This window comes from Tribolium madens, unplaced genomic scaffold, assembly GCF_015345945.1.
Source record: "Tribolium madens isolate multiple individuals breed KSU strain unplaced genomic scaffold, Tmad_KSU_1.1 Scaffold_1;HRSCAF=32;Tcas5.2_LG8, whole genome shotgun sequence".
NCBI classification, from domain to species: domain Eukaryota; kingdom Metazoa; phylum Arthropoda; class Insecta; order Coleoptera; family Tenebrionidae; genus Tribolium; species Tribolium madens.
In genome coordinates this window covers 4390342-4409445 of record NW_025400984.1, presented here as the reverse complement: position 1 = coordinate 4409445, position 19104 = coordinate 4390342, and the positions used below count along the sequence as shown (strand labels likewise).

Sequence of the window (19104 nt, the reverse complement as noted above, 5' to 3'; positions counted from 1 at the left end):
ATCGCTAAAAACCAATTAATTATGGTTAAATAGATTTGTGACCGGCGCCTCCACCAAACCTCGCGTGCGCTTCTTTATTATTTGAAATTCCTGAATACACTTCCTCCTAGCCTCGACTCGACGTCTTTATTATCCATTGTTTGAGATTTTAACAGGAACAAACGCTACAAAAAATCCACTTGTTTATAGATCGACTCTCAACCCTAATTCCACCAACTTTATTTGCATTCAAGTAGTAAAATTAAACGGGACCGAAATAAAATACTTTTCTTGTCTTGAGAAGTTTCGTAATTAAAGTAAACCTTTCGCTTCTCTGACACTAAGCGTCTTCTATTCCTTTGCGTCTCCTTTAATTCTTTACATTTCGCAGCTGGATGTTTAATATTTTCGCCTTCTTCAGGCCGAGGGCTTTATTAAAAAAAATATCGTGAGCCCAGGCTGGGATTTCATCTGTGTTATTCACATGCAATAAACTCGCCACAAATTTTAACTGAATTAAGCTGTCTTAATCTTCTTCTTAATTCTTCATAAACCAATTACAATTAGATGACCAGTCTGGAACTGAGTGTTAATTAAATCAGGAACTTTTTTGTCAGAATATCACGATTTTCAGATCATTTTCTAAAAATGACTTCTATTTAGTCATCAATTCAAGCTACCCCAAGAAAATAAAAATAAAATCTCTACACAGAAGCATTCTCTTTTAAATATCTCTCAATTGCCCTTTATTTCCTTTTCGATTAAATCCGTTGTTTCTTTTTACCACCCCGTACTTGGTCCCGAAGTAATTAAAGTCGCATTTTCTTCCCTCTACCACCCCATTTTAACAAATTACTTGTTTAGAAGTGGCTTTTTCCAATTTGTCAACAGTAAAGAAAGAAGTCTGTCACTAAAAATAATGAAGAAACGCGAAAAATATTGTTGCAATATTTGTGTTAGAATATTACATATTAAGAAAAAAGCAAAGACACTTGTTGGGGGAAGAAGTAATGTAAACAAAAACTTACTTTACATATAACAACAAATACTTGTTGTTTTTTTATGTTTTCTTTAAAAAAAAACGTAAAAAATAAGTAATATAAGAAAAAGTAAGTTCATAAACATAAAAGCCTATATTTAAAACGCAAAACTGCAATAACACATTAGATAAATTTGTTGTAAAATCTTATTTAGTTTTAAAGATTTTCGGCAACTTTTACCAAAATGTTATTATGTTTCTAATTACAAAAAAACTCAAATCGGGACGTAATGACAACCAGTCTCTCACAAACTAGATTGTCCTATTCACACAAATTGTTCATGAAATTTGTCTAATATATTTAGAAAAACGAAAACTTAAAAAAGTAAAAGCCTAAGATCGTCCAAAGAAGGATGAGAAGTATGAAGGGCAACAAAAAAACTTAAGAACTCATAGCCAATAAACCAAAATATGGCAATTTGTAAACGTAGACTACAGTACACACTTAAAATAAAAAAATGAGGAAAAATTAAAAAAGTGTTAAAAACCATTTGAAAAGTAGAATGAGAACACTCAACGTAAGAATAATAATAGAACGAAATAAAACTTGTTAGAGTTCAAGAGATATCTTTTTCTTCAAAAAAAAAAAGAATTTCTTTCTACGTATAATTTCGCAATGCGCATAGGGAAATAAAATAGAGAAGGGAAAATATCCCGGGGATTGATTGAATTTTCTGGAGACAAAAAAGGGACATGCCGGTGGTCAATAATTGCAAATGTATGAGTCCGAGGACGTCCCACGGGAGGAAAAGCGAATAGGGAAATTTTCCTGGAGCGCAACCTAGAGGAAGGAGGATAGTTTTCTTGCGGAAGTCCTGATTTCTTCCTGTAATCGGTGCAAGTTTGTCGAAGGATCGTGTCTTAATTACCCGCCATTATCCCGTTCTGTCCTGCGGAAAAGCTATCACATAGCAACATGCATCCCCATTTATTAGGGCGGCGAACCCTTTTAATCTGACCCTGCAGTGGTTCGCCAGTTAATTTAGCGCACCTGCTGTCCTCCAACTTTCTCAGTATGGTTCTACTCGATTTGAATATCATAATAATCCCTCTAGAGCAAATTGCCTTAGTTATAGGATTGTTTGAGAACCACCGCCGTGAAACAGGACGCGTCTTCTTCTCCTCTGATGTCATTAATAATTTAGTGTTTGAAAGTCTGATCGAATGTATTACTTGAAGGAGGAAACGTTGTTCCGGTGTAATTCTATTAAGGCCGCCCCCAGAGAATGGGGATTTAGACGGCATCGATCACGTCAAAGAAGGAAAATTGACGAATTTTCGGCCGGGAGTCGTCTGGCACGTTGCTCTCTTTAGAGGGGATTGCCAACCGGAATTCGAGTCAACACGGTTAAAACACTTTCTGATATGATACTTCGTTAAAACGGGAAATCGATATTCAGGGGAACGGCGCAACAATCAACACTGGAAATTATTTTTCTTTGCGATATTGATTCGGGGGTGACGGCTGACAACGACGGAAGGAAGATAATTAGAATTTTGGATGAAAAAATATTTCACTCACTTAAATTAGCTTGGAAATATTTATCGCCACCTTGCTTCCAATCAAATTTTGATTTTTTCAACAAATTTATGGATAAGCAGGATTTTTTGTTAATTTTTATTTATTCCGGCAATGAGATATCAACAAAGTGCCACAGCACTTTTGCGGCTTTTCCATTTGGTTTTAAATTCCGACCTTTGACATTCCTTTCCTCGTCCCAATTCATTTCCATTACTCGTTGCAAAAAAGCGTTGTTTTTGCCCTGTCGTCACCGAAATTTGAATAAACCACCGGCGATAAATCCAGCCGACTTGAAGTAATTATCGTGTTCATCAAAGGGAGTGTCTGAATTTCCCCGAGTCGACATTTCCACTCTCCGAGGGAAAAAATTTCCTTTATATGGGCGGTCATCTGTTCCGGTCACACGATACGATTCTTCTTATCCGCAAAGTCGCGATAATGACCGTAACTAACGAGGGATAGAAACTGTATTACAGCAAAGCTCCATGCCGACTGATATTGCATTTGATAAAGCTCCCGAGCTTATTACCAGGTGTTGTTTCACATTATAGTCCAGTAATTTTTGTCCGATCAAGCGGAATTTTAATTCTGGAAGACGCCGGTGAAAAATCGCTTTAATCACGACGAGTATTTCATATACCTGGGCTTAAATTACATTGTAATAATTGTGATGAATGCGAGGCCTGGTTTCATAACACGGCGGAAGCATGTTTTTAAAAGCTCCAGCTCGGCAGCTTATTAAACACCGGCGGATATTTCACAAGGTTTCCGCTTTTGCCCGGGACGCCAATTTGCATAATTGTTATTGAATTTTGATTGCAGCAAAGGCTGGCCTCCCAAATTGGCCTATTAGACTTTTTATCAGTTTTTTCTAGCACAGTATCGCCATTATAATTTAATAGAACTTCTTCCGATTGCCAAATCTACCGGAATCGAGCACACTGAATAAATCCGAATCGAATCCCGACGTAAAACGTTCTCTGTATATCTCCGAGATGCTACTTTTGAGTCGAAACTCGTGACTTGAGAAGAGGAACGCTTTATTATACCCTCGACGTCGTTCATATTCAAACCTAACTGTTGGTTTGTAATTTTCCAAAAGTGAAGAGTCCGGAGAGACGATCCGGAACCGATTTCATGGATTCCGGGGATTTCAGGAATTTTCAGGCCTACGACCAACAGCCAATTTGAACGAAATTTTGCTAAAATTTCACAACATGAACAGGGTGAACCAACAGCGACTACTATTTCTCCAGCTATTCTCTATTAATAATAAGATCCAACTTTTGCTACTTTCCCCGATCGAAATATCTGCAATATTGCATATTTTATAAAACTGAGCACCCTTAAAATTTTGTTGATATCGTATGAAATTTTCCAGTCGATATCCGGGCATCATATGGGTAGATTTAGTGTTATTAACTTTGGCGTATTTACATTCCATCAAGGAAAAACGTCGCCGAGAAAATCCATTGAAAAAATTTGGTATTTTTAGGAAGTCAATGATCTGCGATAAACACCTAAAAATACTCACTAGTGGGATTTCGGGTTGTTACAAGGGTGCCAGAAATAAACGCCTCGTTTTATGCAGTGTGATATTTCAATTTACTTTTTTTATGAATATTGTAATTAACCCTGAATGAAATGGCGGGAAAGTCATTAATTTGCAATTAGGAGGTTCCATTGAAAATGGTTAAAATCCAACTCGTGACTTTCAAAAGTCAGATATTTGTGTTTTAGAGTCTCATCAATCATAATCTCAGTGTCAATTTAATATTGAAAATAAATCGTGATCCCCGATTAGATGCATTGGAATTTCGAGGAAAAGCATGCGAAACACAGCACACAAAGCAAGATTTATGATCTTTTAAACAAAGATTCTGTATTTACAATGATGCTGCAGTGAGACACTTTCCTCACGTTGATGTATCACTTTTGATTATTATATAACAAGTTTCGAGAACGAATATTTCAGAGAGAAAAGAAGAGCACGTGGAGTGAATACTAAAAATGGAAATAAATTTTCTTTCTCGCCATTTCAACAATAAATCGAGTTTGATTACGAATTATTTGCAGAAGGAAAATCCTTTATTTAAACTTTATTTGACGCAAATTTACAGCTACAGAATTCCATGGCTGATTTACCTGAACTCAGTCAAATTATCAATTGAACGTTCAATTGAATTTCGTTGTAGTGTGCTGAAATCGGCTAAATATTTTGTCAAAAGTGAATTAAAACCATTACAATGCTTCATTCCTTAAATTCAACCAATAAAAATCACAGTAACCAGTCACGTGACACCAATACGACAAACCAAGAGCCAATTAAAACGAATTAACTTGCCAAATGTCAATTATCCTCGCCTACTAGGATGTCACAAGGCAAACACAAAAGTAGGTCTTGTGTCTCACCTACCTTAAGTCAGGACAGTTTGTAATCCGACACCAAACTGAGATAAATCTCTCATGTTACTTGATTTATTCTATTCTTAGTGTAATTACATTGGGCGCTTGACCTTGAGCGTCCACAGCATTTTGTAACACACACTAAAGACAAGTTTCAATTTTGAAATGCTTGGACTTTTTTATAAAATTCTGTAATTTTTTTGATGATTGTAGTAAAAAAAAGGTTACATAAAAGTCGTTCCCATAAAATACAATTATTTTGGCATTTTGTCAATTTTGACAAATTTCTTTATAACAATTCTAGATTTAGTAAAAATTCTGATCCAATATTAGCGTTGGAAAAAATTTTGAACACAATTTTTAAAGTACGACCTCGATTTTAATATTGTTATTTTTATAAAACTAACTCTTGTTGTCTTAATACCTAGTTATTTTCAAACAATTACAGCACCCACATATTTCAAATTATACACCATCTGCCTTTTTTTTAAACTTTGCTTTAAAATGATGTTAGACAATAAAGGTTTTTAAAACACAATTATAAATAAGTATAAAATTCTGAAGTTTTCCATATTTCTCGATTTTATTGGCAAAATTTTTGTACCTTTACTAAGTAATTATAAAAAACATATAAAAAATCATCAGTATCATTAAATAGACATAAAAAATGTCAAATGTCAAAATATAAATGTCCAAATTTTTTGACAGAGAATTTTTTAAACATTTTTTTCATGTTCCTGGTATCTTACTTGAACTTTTTTCTGGGGCGCGATTCTGATACACCCAGTATAATAGAATTATTTAAAACATAAGCAATAAAAAATTAAATTTTGATACTCTTATTTTTTATTTCATCAAATTTTACGTTCTTTTTCATGAGTACAGAAACAAAAGCTCTTAGATAAATAATCTAGTATTAGACTGAACGTTTACCGCATTTTCCAAACACATCAAAGTGTTCTTTAAAACCCAAGCAATTAAAAATTTCAAATTAAAAAAAAAATAAGCAAAATTACAATTTTTTGAGTAAAAATAATGTAAGACGTTGGATAAAAGTGGAAGAGCGTCAACTGTCCCCTGTTTATCCGGCTTCAGGTTGCATTTAGCCAATCTCCTCCCACTTTAATGCTTTTCCGATACTGTCTACTGGGTCAAAGTTGTTATCTCTTTGTCTCCGAGAGTCGACTTCCATCATGTCGATAGCGATCGCGGAAGGCGAAAAATCAATTGTGATAATGGTCGTGTCTGTCCCGCATTGTTAACATCATAATTCGACGTTTAGTGGTCGACTTATTCGAAACACGTACAGTGTTATAACAGAGCCCTAAGTAGAGCATTATTGAAATGCTAAACAACGGGAGTTGGGGGTGTGCTACGTTCGACCCCGACGATCTCCAGGGACATGAAATGGAGCCCTCTCTCACACGCACATATTCAAATAAGCCACACGGCTCACAAGGATATGGATGTGTTTGCTGATGTTTTGGTGATGCAGACGCACGACTCGGTTTACAATTTTCATGCTCCAATGCCGATAGTCACGAAATTTAATGATCAATGAGCAAAAACCCGAATTTCCTCTACCATAGCCAAAATTTGGGTGGATTTTCCGGTGCGATGTATCATTTTTATCGGTGTTTATCTGTATTTTGTATCGACCTGTCGTCATATATCAGTATGATGGAACGGTGTTCTGCTCTGAATTGATTGTCTGCTACATCCACGCGCCGGTGAAATACTATTTGCCACTCAATCATACAGCAGGTTAGCCAATTTAGCAGCTTTGTATGAAACGCTTTGAAACTGAGCCCCACATCGGTGTCAAATTAACCGCGTGAAAGGCCACACAAAACGATTTTGTTTCGGTCGTTATCGGCTTTTAAAAACCGGCACCCAAATTTCGATCGATACAACATCACGTGTCAAACACAACTTACCCCAAGTTGATGCTGCTGGAGGGAAGCCTCACTGTCTATCATGATTGAGGTTCAAAATAAAACAACTCGAATACTTTACTGGTTTATTATCGTTCTTCTCTTTCAAACATTCAACAGATCAACGATGATTCTCTCACCTTTGTTCCGATGTATTGACGTTGAAACTCCGAAGTTTAAAAGGGATTCAAAGTTTCCTGTCATTTTGTGTTAGTTCCTTAAAGAATGTTAAGCGTGGGTTAATGGCTTTGATATTGATATTTTAGTTTGTTTGGGGAGAAAAAAGCTTAAAGACTAATCCGCAGATGGAAAAAAGGAATAGGAAAAATGAGCAACAACTGGAAACAGTTTCAGTAAAATAAAACACGTGTGTTGTCCTGAGTTGCTTCACGAAATTGAAATACAAGTAAATGCTTGTCAACGGTACAAAAGAATTGAAAAAAGTAATTGATATTGCAGAGGAGACACAAGACGTGAATCTTTTATGAGTTTTTTTGTATGCACTAGTTTTAAACATACATACTGATTTATTTGAGACAATAGCGCACAACTCCCAAGAACAAATTTCAAAAATGATTTAAATTAGATTTTGACATTTAAAAAAAAATTAAAACTTGAGTCTGTTCCAGTTTTATAACCATTAAACTATTAAAACTCGTTTTTTCTTCTTGAAAGTCACATTTATTGGAAATATTAACCGCACTCAACTTGCATTTGACAGAAGCTTTTAAAATTCTCGTTAAATTTCTAGAGTAAAGCCCTGAATCTAATGCCGTTCGTTCATTATTTCTTTTTCCACTTTAATTAAAAATTGATCGGAGCTATTATTAATTAATTTTCAATTAATACAACGTCTATATCCTAAATTACTCCACGAAACAGTCCTAAATTAAAAAAATCAAACAAATTATAAACCGGAAACGTAATCCCTTATCAGCGACCAAATTTCCAATTTCTTGCAACGAATTGAATAATTCGAGCTCAAATAACTATCATTAAAACCCCCGCTTATCATTTCCGGGAATCAAAAACTCTATAAATTTCCTCTCGCAAACAAAAGCTAATAATTCCATCATGTGTGTACTTCGCTTCGCATCAATTTCGCTCTTCTTCCTGCCGGGCCTCACGTGCCTCAACTACATCTCGCCTTACACGCAAGTAAGTCCCAACGGCGGCGAAATCCGTCTCTGCATCGTCACTTTGTAGAACACTTCCCTTCAAATCCAATTACCGGAAGGTTTAATCCAAGGCCGGGCGCGACATACTAACGGCCTCGGCATGCCTTATTATTCTTACGAGGGCATCCCTTATGCAAAACCACCTGTTGGTGAGCTTCGCTTCAAAGTAATTTCTCCTCTTTACGAAAAAAGCCACGATCACGAGTGCTAATTTCAGCCACCACAAACGCCCGATAAGTGGAAAGGGGTATTGGATGCCGACGGTGACGTGCCTCACTGCGTCCAGATTCCGCCAGTGGATGAAAATGAGGCCGAGGATTGCCTCTACTTGAACGTTTACGTGCCGAAGGTGAGTTTCCGGATTCCGGGTTTTAATTTTGTACATTTGTAACGGCAGCCGGAGCCGGAAAATGCCGAACCCAAAGCTGTCATGGTGTGGATTTACGGCGGCGGTTTCACCCTGGGATGGGCCAACTGGAGCTTCTACGGACCCGATTTTTTGCTCGAACAAGACGTCATCGTCGTGCATTTCAATTACAGGGTCAACGTTTTTGGTATAAATTGAAAGTTTTTTGATTTTTTTTCAACAAACGTAGGTTTTCTAAGCACTGGCGATTCGGCCTCGCCTGGCAACTACGGCCTTAAGGACCAACTCGCGGCCATGAAATGGGTAAAAACCAACATTCCCCTCTTCGGAGGCGACTCGGAAAACATCACAATTTTCGGCGAAAGTGCCGGGGCTGCCTCAGTCCAGTACCATTTAATATCGCCCAAAAGTCGTGGTTTGTTCCATCGAGCCATTTCCGAGAGTGGCAGTACCATCTGTCCGTGGGCACTTCAAACCCATCCAACGGAAATCGCGCGGAAGATTGGAGTGGCTGCTGGCTTTATGAGTGGTACCACGTCCCAGCTTGTAGCCCATTTGAGGACTCTGAGTACCCAAAAACTTAAAATGGCCGCCATTACTGGTCCTATTCTGACATTCAAAATGGAAGACGGGTTAACATACTCGCCGGTTTTTGAGCCGGAACATGAAGACGCGTTTTTGACGAAGAGTACGTACGAGGCACTCAAAAAAGGGAATTTTGAGAAGGTTCCATACATTGTCGGGTTTAATTCGAGGGAGGTTGGGATCCCTCAAAAGACTATGGAGGTGACTAAAACAATCCTCAATATTTTGCCTAGCGAAATTTTGATTCCGGGTGATTTGAACAATAAGGCCAAAAAAGCAGGTGATGAAGTTAAAACGTTTTATTTTGGTGACCGGTCAAAAACGAGAGCTGAGCAGTACCTCAATGTAAGTTTTTTGTAACAATTTTCACAAATCCTTGATCTTTTTAGTAGTTCTACAGTGATAACGCCTTTTATCGTCCTATAATCCAAAGTGCAAGACTCTACTCCAAATATGCTCCTCTCTACATGTACGAATTTTCCTATCAAGGGTATCTTCTTGGGAAAAAAGCTTTGCAAATGAGCGAAGATAATGAAGTCAACGGTACCAAAATTGCCTAAAAATTCCAAATTTTGACAAAAAAAACCTTGCAGGTGTGATGCATTCGGAGGAACTTTGGTATCTTTTCAGCCGTAGGGACTTGAAACGTGCCAACGAACCCGATAAGTTGATAAGGAGACGTATGGTCAAACTATGGACGAATTTTGCCAAATTTGGGTACCACGAGTGACATATTTTTTCTAACTTATATTTCACAAATTTGTAGCAATCCAACTCCTGACGAGGATCCAGTACTTCAAAATACGACTTGGCCGCGCTACCAACCGGAGGATTTTTCCTACTTGAAGATCGATCTTGACATGACAATCGAAAAGAATTTCCGAAGTGAGGCCATGGAATTCTGGCGGAAGTTATACGATACGTACGCTCGTCCTCCTTTTAATACATATTAGCCGTAGTTGTAATAAATTCTAAATTAAATTAAGATCGTTTCCTTTTTCCTTAATGGAACTCAATTCTTCAATATAATTTTATTACGTCGGGAAAATTCGCTCGAAATAAAACGTGTCGACGTCCAAATTGCATACCTTTCTCTAAAAATACTTGGCGGTTTAAGTGCTGTTACGAAACGGTGAAAAAAACAACTCACAAACTACTTAATCAAGTCGATTCTCCGAATTAATTGCTTTCGAGTCGATTAATTTTAAATCGACTCTGTTCTACATACAATTATTGTAAAAGCTTCTCAAGGCCTCTGGAAGTTATCCATAAACGAAGTTTATGTATTTTCCGGAAAGGAAATTGACGGGAATTCACTACTAAGGTTTACGGGGAGAAACTTCCTTGCGCTTTTATTAGATTTCATTTTTCAGCGAGTCAAATGAGCCTTTTATATGAGAGATTTTCCATACACAAGAACGAACATGGGACATTCTCTTATGTATGCTCGGTAATTTCTTACACGCGATTTGAAATACAGGTCGGAATAACAACCAAAAGAGCTGAGCGGCAGACCCAATTCGTAGTAAAGCAAACACTAACCACAGGGTGGACAGACAAGAGGGGAATAAAATTTTGAAAAGTTCATTAAAGTGCCCGTTTTTGCCCCGAATTAAGCTGCCGTTCGATTACTCCTTTGAACTTTTGCGATTTATGAAAAGTCGTATTGATTTAGGATTCCGTGAATAAAAATAAAACACACGGAGAGAGAAGTAAAATTATATTTATTCGGGCTAGAGAATGTATAACCGGGAATCAGTCGACTTACCCTCACCCGTTGCAAAATCCCTGTTAAAAATGTAAATCGAGATAAGTGAAAGGTCTGCACAATAATTTCGCCATTAGTTTGGTAATTCGTATCCTAGTTTGTTCTGGTAGATTTTAATCTAATAAAATAAGTAATGTCGGAATATATTGCTCATTTTATCCAGAGATGAGATGAAAGTTCCGCTTCGCAAAATTAAATTTCGCACTTGGCAAATTACACGAAACGACTTCTTCAAATAAGGTTACGACGATACTTTATTAAAAATTTTCTCTGCTAATCTACGTCTTTATTTCCAAAAAACGCAACACTACAACTAAATCAATACAATTAATACTTCCTAACTGAACTGCTTGTATAATGATCGCGTTTGCTAAACTCCCTCTGCGTGGAGGAATAACTCGGCCCTTTAGTCGAGGAGCTACTGTATTCGGACTGCCTTGTATATGACTGCCCTGAAAACGGCGAACTTGTCGCCGTCCCCGGGGGCACCCTCCACACCTCCTGATGAAACGACGGCCAGATGTTCCGGGGGGCTGCCGGTGCGGACGGCTTGGCGGGGATCACCAATGAGCGAACTTCCTCCCTTTCGGACATGCTGTAATGATGAGGTCTTCGCTCTTTCTCCACGAAGGAATTGACCGGAGAGCGTTTCGACCTGGAGGAGAGCTTCGGGGGCGAAGGTGGGGTCCGTGTACGCTCCTCCACGTACTTGGAATTCTTGTCGCCTCCAGACGACTCGCGGAACCTCTTCGAGGAGTAAGCATATGGGGAGGAGGCCCGAGGGCGGCGCTCCACCGGACGGGCCTCTTCTTCTAACTTGCGTTTGAGATACTCGCGAAGCTTCTTCACTTCTTCCAACTCTTTCTTGATCATTGATCGGTCATTTTCGAGCTTTACCCGATCGGTGCGTTGATTCTTCTCGAACATTTCGCGTTCACGGTCCATTTTTCTTCGTTCTTCACGCAGTTTGGACTCGGCCTCTTGTAACTCTCGACCGAGGGAACGATTCTTCTGTTGCTCGATTCGAAGGCGGCGTTGCTCGTCAGTAAGGTACCTCTTTAGTCTCACAACTTCGCGTTTGTGGAAGTCGATTTCGCGCCGAAGACGGTCTTCGGTACGTTTGGCTGCGGCAAGAGCGTCGTCTTTTTTGTCTGGCTTTTCAGATTTTTCGGATTTCTTATCGTCAGACTTTTTTTCGGGTTTTCGGTCAGTTTTGGTTGCTTTGACTGTGGGTTTGCGATCGGTCATGGGACGCCTTTGATCGGGTCTTTGTCGGCTCACTGTGATCTTGCGACCGTCTAAAGACGAACCGTGGAGACTCCTCACACACTTGTTGGCAATATCGGAAGTTTCCATGAGGATGTAACCAAAGAACGACTTGCCATTGGTTACGATTTTGGCAGTTAGGACTTTACCATGGCGCGAGAAGTGTTTCTTCAAATCGGTCGCTTTGACATGTCGAGTGATATTAGAGACCCACAAGTCTCCTTGTTTTTTTTTATCAACCGGTTTTTCTTTTTCTTTACTTTCGGAATCTTTCTTCGATTTGGAATCTTCTTCTTTGGTGTCAGCTTCGCTCTTCTTGTCTTTCTCGGTCATATCCAGATCTTCCTCCGTGGTGATAAGAAGAGCGTCACTCTTAGTGTCATGTCCGTTGACTTTGGTGTCATCTTTCGGAGGTTCTTCCTTCTTTACTTCCTTCGGCTTCTCCTCGGACTTTTCTTTCTTCACTTCGGGTTTCTTCTCCTTTTCTTTCTCCTTGTCCTTTGAAGATCTCTTTTTGGAATCGGATTCAGGAGCGTCCCCTTTCGTACTATCAACTATCGAGAAGCCATCACCGAGGAGTAATTCGTCAACAGCCTTGGACTCGGCCATTGGTTATTTTTTTAAATACTATTGTAGTAAATCCTAATTTCTACCTGCATAAAATCAGATTTCGTTAGAACACAAGCAAAGCCAGTGTAGCAAAATATTGTGCCCTCAAATTCGAGGGACAGAATTATGCTACAATAGCAAACAGAAACAACAATAGAAAATTTTTGTATAAAGAACTTGAATTCGTCTTGTTGTGATGTCGAAACGCTGCTAGGAACACATACACACAGCACACACATTCAGATAGGTTCCTTGCAAGGATAAGCCAGAGTAGAATCATTGTAGTCCAGAGATAAGACTTGTATACTTTGGTAGTTATTTTCCTTTCGTCGCCTGCTATCTCGTCGTGTGAAAACCGCATCTTTTCCACCAGTAGCAATTTGTACTCCGATAACAAGTTGGCAAAACTCGGAAAAAAAACAAACTAATGGTAGAAAAGCACGGGAATTTGTAAGCAAAGTCATATTAAATTCATCGTTGAAGTTTGAGAAGGTTGTTTAGTAATTTAGTTGATTGGCATCGGAAGTTGTACACGTCTGCGGCGACGGCGTATAAATGAAACATGGGAGACCGCCGCCGACGCCGCCACCGGCCTAATTATTATTCAACATTAGAGACGCGTCGAGCGTGCATATTTATGGCGCCAAGTGAAAAATGGCCATTGCACACACTAATCTCGGCATGCAAACGAGCCACTTTTCCATGTACAAAACGTATCCACTGGACCCTCTCTCCATCCTCTTGCTCGGATTTTTCCTCTTCGATCGGCGAGGTGGCCTCCCCCAGGAGTTTGCGGAAATGTACGGCCATAAGTCACCGGGTCCACGATGGCGTGTCGGGTGCAGCCGCAGACGCTCAGCGCTCCTAATTATGCGGGTTCCCGGGGTGGTTCCTGACAGAGGAGCTCCCCCGGCGGAAAACAAAGAGCCTCGCTGGATATTTATGCGCCATTAATGTCGAAACGGGTACAAGACTCTACCTAGCGACACCTTGCAACTAAACTACTCATATTTACAAAGAGAAGGACCGGCTTTCCCGCGATGCTCCCATAAATCAATTACGCGTTTTCCAACATAAATAAAAATTCCAATGTCAGGTCTTGATGAAATGAAAATAAAATGCTGAGCGAGAAAACACTACCTGAGGACGGTTGAGAGAAATAAACATTTCATATAAGATTAAATAAATACTATACGTTGTGAGCGCGTTTGTTTCAACTAAATATTCGTTTTTTAACAGTTGCTGTGTTAATAAATAATGGTTTAGAAGGTAAAGGAAGATTAAAGGTCCCGGAGAAGTCACATTCATTTTTAATGAGACTAAATGCACACTTTAAAGAAAACTTATTCAATAAATGAAATGTCTGATATACAGTGTGATTTAAAAACCAAAAACCTTTTTAATTAAACTAAAGTTACGAAATTTAATGAATCTACTAAACTGATAAAATATATAAATCGGGTGTGTCAAAAAGGCCGGACAAGCGTGACAAAAAAGGTTTTTTTTATAACGAGTGCTCTAAGTACTCACTTTTTAGAGAAAAAAGAGAAAATAATAAAGATAATCGACAACACAGTTCAAGAACACCTTTTTACCTTAGATAAGACCTAAGAACTTTGAAAAAATAAAATAAAATTTTGTAAAATAATGTTGCGTTGTTATTAGTATTGTGCAAATATTCTAGCACACAAATTTATTTTTACAAAAGTATTAGTTTTTTTTTAATTTGCAAGAAATTTCGACTGCAAGGTAATTTAACTGTTGCCATGTCGACTCTCCCAACGAAAACTATAGTAACTAAAAAATTACAGTTTTGAAAAAAATTGCATTAAATCTTTAATTGTTAATAAAAAATCAAGGAACTGTTTGATACTATTTAAAATTGCTGAAGGTCTCAATTTTGGTCAACAATTAAAAAAAAATCTCATTGTTTTTGTATTTTGGGCCCTAGATAAGCCATCGTAACTAAAAACCAATTTTTATGAGTTACTATGTTTTCGTACAGTCGATGTTTTGGATGCATGAAGCTCGATTTTCTAATCCATTAAAAAATAATTAAGTTTTCTCATAGTTGAGCGGCAAAATTTTGTAAATGTTTTCTTAGAGCACTTTTAGAAATTGTAAAATAAAATTAATTTTGTTGCCCTTTTAAGACTTCGTTATTTATTCTCAGGTCTTCTCATGAACTTCAAGCGTGTTTTACACATTAATAATAAAAATGCCCAATAACTAAAAACTCGGTTATTTTTATTTCTCTTTGATGATGTAAATCTTATACCGTTAAGCCTGTCCGACTTTTTTGACACACTCGATATCAAAAAAAACGTATAGCCTTTTTTAAATAAAAAATGCGTAACAAAATCAATTTCATATTATTACGATTTCAAGAAATTGGTTTTGGTAAATTTTAGTCTAATTTATGATTTGTTAAATTGAATCTAACCTGACCGACCAAAATTTCAACATTGGTCGCAAACCGATTTTATGTCAAATATGTACCATAAATTTTGAGAAACCAGCTCTTTTGTGGGAAAATTTTACGATTTTATCAAAGTTCATAAAAAATAAATGCTTCCGTAAAAATATGATTTCGTATTTCACTAATAAGAGACACTAAAACGTGTATTAAGAATAATAACAAATAAAAAAATCTTAAAAATACATAAGTAAAACGTTTTCCAGATGTAGAGATTTTCTGAAGAGGTAAATTCGGCAAAAACACATCAAAAAATTGTTAGTCTCTATAACAAATGTTTCAAAGACAAAAAAAAACCTCGCGATATAGACAAAAATTTTAAAAGCATATCTGCGTTTTTTTCAGCATTTGATTCCCCGTGTAACAAGTATAAACAAAATAATTAATCAAACAAAAATGAAAATATACAACTACGCAAATTTAAAATTGTGTGCTCTGAGAAGAATTTAAGAGAATGTCTCATTCAACCTCTTTAAAACTGAAAAATTCTGAAATGTTTTAAACGAATGGTTATGTAGTGATTTGGGATAACGAAATATTTGCAAGTTGTAGAATTGTAAGAAAGTGTTGGAAAATCTTAATTCCCGCCTTAGCGGAATCAATTTTCCCCATGCCGGAGCCTTCCCCATTTCATCCCCGAATTTAATATCGATATGAATGTAAATTAGCGCGAACCCCTCCATGTCACGTCTCCGTAAAATCCACTTACAACTTTGGCAAGTTGTTTAAAATCTCTCCAACACCGTCGCCATCGTCCTGTCAAAAAGTTGATTACCAGTGTCCGAACGCGGAAATCTCATTAAAACCATGTTTTTGTTATTTCCATCACGCGATTCGATTAATTTTCCGAGTTTCCTTCGAATATGGAAAGTGAATTCCGCGATAATCCCCAACCGAGAATGTTTTCGTCCTAGTAAGGGGAGAGTGAATTACACTGGCAAAGCCGTCGGGGCGCTAAAAGCAGTCGTACGTTTTTAGGGAGTTGGAAGTTTACGGCCTTTCGGCCGGGTCAGCATTGTGAAAGTCGATGCTTGTTTTTTTACCAAAACAGCAAGGGAAAAAAAAAGAAAATCAATCCCTAAATCGATGCCTAATATGGAAGTGGGAGTGGCTACTTTGACCATGTTTTCGATTGCACGAATTAAAAAGGATGTTTTTTTATTTCTACTTCATTGAAACCAATCGCTTTGCACAACTGATAAGTCGGGACGAACCTTTGTCCAATAATTAAGTTTTTTTGCATTGTGTGTATCAAAATGAAATTGGTTTTTTGTCATTGAAACAATACGGGTCGATGTCGATTACACGAAAGTTATTTAACCAACAAACAAACAGACGTCAATTATGAAACAGTAAAATTCACAAAAAAATAATAATTTAATATTCAATTAATTAATTTAAAAAATAACAGTTGCTTGTTTATCTGGGTTTCCCCTAGAGCATATAAAGCACGCTTGATTCCCGTTTTTATTTAAATAAAATGAATCAAATATTTGTCTCTGGGTACAATAGACCGTTTCCTTCAAAACAAGACAGTTTCCGGGGCCCCCGGATGCCTAGTTTAATTAAATCCTACATCAAAATTGTATGTGGTCAAACCCCTCAGGTTTGATTACTAATCAATATTTAAACCTCATTGGCCTAGTTCAAGCCTGAATGCCTCAACACACATGAGGTCCCCTTTATCCCAATCTTGCAAAACTGTTAATCCCCCTAACACCAAACAATAAGCAATTACAGTTCCAACTTTATAATCGGATTTTGTACCCAAACAATTAAAATTGGCGCCAAAAAAAAAGGTTGTAAAAAAATTCAAAACATAACCTAACATTTGAAAAGCGCGCAAAATTTTGAAAAACTTACCCGCAAGCAGCTGGAATTAAATGCCCGTAGTGGAAAGCCAAACGCAAAATTAGAAAAACAGTCAAATTATAACAATTTTGAGAAAAAACGTCCGTTGGTAATTTTCGACGCGTCGTCGAGATGTCGCCACCGGCACCACCACGCGCTTCTTTCGACGAAATCGCGGCAACTGTTTGGATTTTGGGAAAGCAGCGTCGCGACGCTTGCACCCCTACCAAATCACGCGTCGCTATAGCAACAACGCGGCGTCGCGACGCCAAATAGCCACACCGGTGCCATCTAGTCCCCGCCGTTACTCGTTATCGCATCCTACTTTACCGACATGCTTTATTAGAAATGCAAATGGAAAAATCATGCGTTATTTGCAAAGACGAGGGCAAATACAAGTGCCCCACGTGTTTAGTTTACTAGTAAGTATTGGTTTTAAGTAGGTGTAGAACAGGGTCTTACTTTTTCCAGTTGTTCCGTGCAATGTTGTAGGAAACACAGGGAGAACAAGTGTGATGTTTGGGTGAAGAATGAAGGAAAAACACATCCACAGGTTGAAATTAACCAGTCGAAGCCCAGGTACACATCGGCAGATACAGTGCCTTTGGAAAAATTGATGTTGTTGAGTGAGTTGATTGATTTGGGTGTTTGACGTTTCGAAGCGCCCTCTGGGCTGTGGCTAAGGTTACGTATTTCAGATGGGGACGAAAATTTGAAAAATTTGCTTTCTAATCCACATTTGAGGGATTTGCTGGTCACTATTAACAATTCGAAAGAAGCAGAGAAGGTTATGCAAATGGCCATGCAGGAACCACTTTTTGTGGAGTTTGCCGATGCTTGTTTACAAGTCGTAGAACCACCACGTGAAGATGATTGAATAAAAGCCGAAAAAGTATATTTTTTTCAAGTATTTTACTTTTTTTAAACTTGTACGTACGACTGATTAGGGTATATGTTTATTATGTAATAATTAACAGCAATAGAGTACGAATTTACTAATTGATTGTTTTATTTTTTTATCATATTTCATTTCACGTCTCAAACCTATTTATTTAATTTTTCTAAATTGCAAATTAGGATTCAAGTCGCAGATATAGTGAAATTCTTTAGAATATGTAATTTTATTGATTTTTTATTCAAGCAATAACATTTTATTAGTTGTTACAACATGAAACAGCAATAAAGCATAAATTATGCGACTTGTTCACGTGTTCGCACTTTTGAAATGTTTTTTTTTATTATTTGTAATTTACAATTCATTTTTCTCATTTCCAGACCCATAAATGTAGTGATAAAGATCATCTGGAACCACAGCATTGTCTAATTTTTCGGCTAAACTCCAGTAACGCTGTCTCAATAAGTGGGCACTTGCTTTGGGCTCACGATTTCGGGTAAAAATCCCTTTCTTGTTTCCCCCAACTCGAGTATAAGCTAAAAAACAGTTATTGCAAGCATTACAATATTGTTTTTTACCTTGATCGGTTTTGAAGTCGGCAAAATTCCAAATCATTTCTCCAATAAAGAAACCTTCTTCGCGCAATTGATCGAAAGCTTGGAAATGTTTGCTCATAATTTCTGTTTGATATTCTTCTGACCAAATAAATGACGGCAACTGGAATTAAGTCAATTAAAATTTGTTTATGCAACGTTTGGTGTTGGTTACAGTATGTAAACCTTCTAGAGTATCTGCCCCATATTCTGTTATTATAACTGGGATATTATGGAGTTTGTTCCATCGTCTTGCAACTTCTAGAACGTGAGGTATAATGACATCGACATCGCCAGGGTCGAAGTACCACGCAGAGTACAAATTAAACGACGCAATGTCGAGAAATTGGGTAGAGTGGTCAACGTCTGGTTGTTGGGCATTTGCGATAGTTACAGGTCGTGTGGTGTCCAAACTCTTAATATGGGAGATAACTTCTTTGTAGTACGCTGCTGATTCATTAAATTGCGTCCTAGGTTCATTTGAAGCCGACCAAATTATGACACCTGGTCTATTTTTATCTCTTTGTATTAATTCAGTTAGAGATTTTTTATGATTTTCTAACAATGCGTCGGAGTAACCTTCAGTGTTAACAGCTGGACTTTCGTCAATAATCATAATCCCGAACTCATCAGCAA

At 37.6% G+C, this 19104-nt stretch overlaps 4 protein-coding genes across 5 annotated transcripts in view; 1 reads left to right on the top strand and 3 right to left on the bottom strand.

Annotated features, from left to right (window-relative positions):
* Positions 1–17648, bottom strand: part of LOC123004114 — a 46705-nt gene extending 29057 nt beyond the window's left edge. Inside the window, exon 1 of one of the 2 annotated variants that reach the window (XM_044397229.1) lies at positions 17443–17648. The gene's annotated coding sequence lies outside the window, so the exon portion shown is untranslated. The other variant, XM_044397228.1, reaches the window with a different exon arrangement.
* Positions 8065–9963, top strand: LOC123004116 (juvenile hormone esterase-like). The gene is made up of 7 exons (XM_044397231.1): positions 8065–8224; positions 8276–8407; positions 8456–8612; positions 8655–9355; positions 9403–9553; positions 9604–9727; positions 9777–9963. The coding sequence occupies exons 1-7, from the start codon at positions 8159–8161 to the stop codon at positions 9961–9963; spliced, it is 1518 nt and encodes a 505-aa protein (XP_044253166.1). The 5' UTR covers positions 8065–8158.
* Positions 10716–17847, bottom strand: LOC123004086 (scaffold attachment factor B1-like; the record flags this gene model as incomplete). Its single annotated transcript, XM_044397200.1, has 2 exons — positions 10716–12638; positions 17443–17847. Coding segments are annotated over 2 exons (1938 nt in total), but the record flags the coding sequence as incomplete, so codon positions are not given.
* Positions 17848–18098: 251 nt separating this feature from the next.
* The window catches only part of LOC123004085 (beta-glucuronidase-like), a 2552-nt gene continuing 1546 nt past the window's right edge, over positions 18099–19104 (bottom strand). The window contains exons 4-6 of the mRNA XM_044397199.1: positions 18644–19093; positions 18454–18592; positions 18099–18411 (exon numbers count right to left, since the gene is read on the bottom strand). Coding sequence (XP_044253134.1) covers positions 18230–18411; positions 18454–18592; positions 18644–19093 — 771 coding nt within the window. The 3' untranslated portion in view covers positions 18099–18229. The remainder of the gene's footprint in view (positions 18412–18453; positions 18593–18643; positions 19094–19104) is intronic.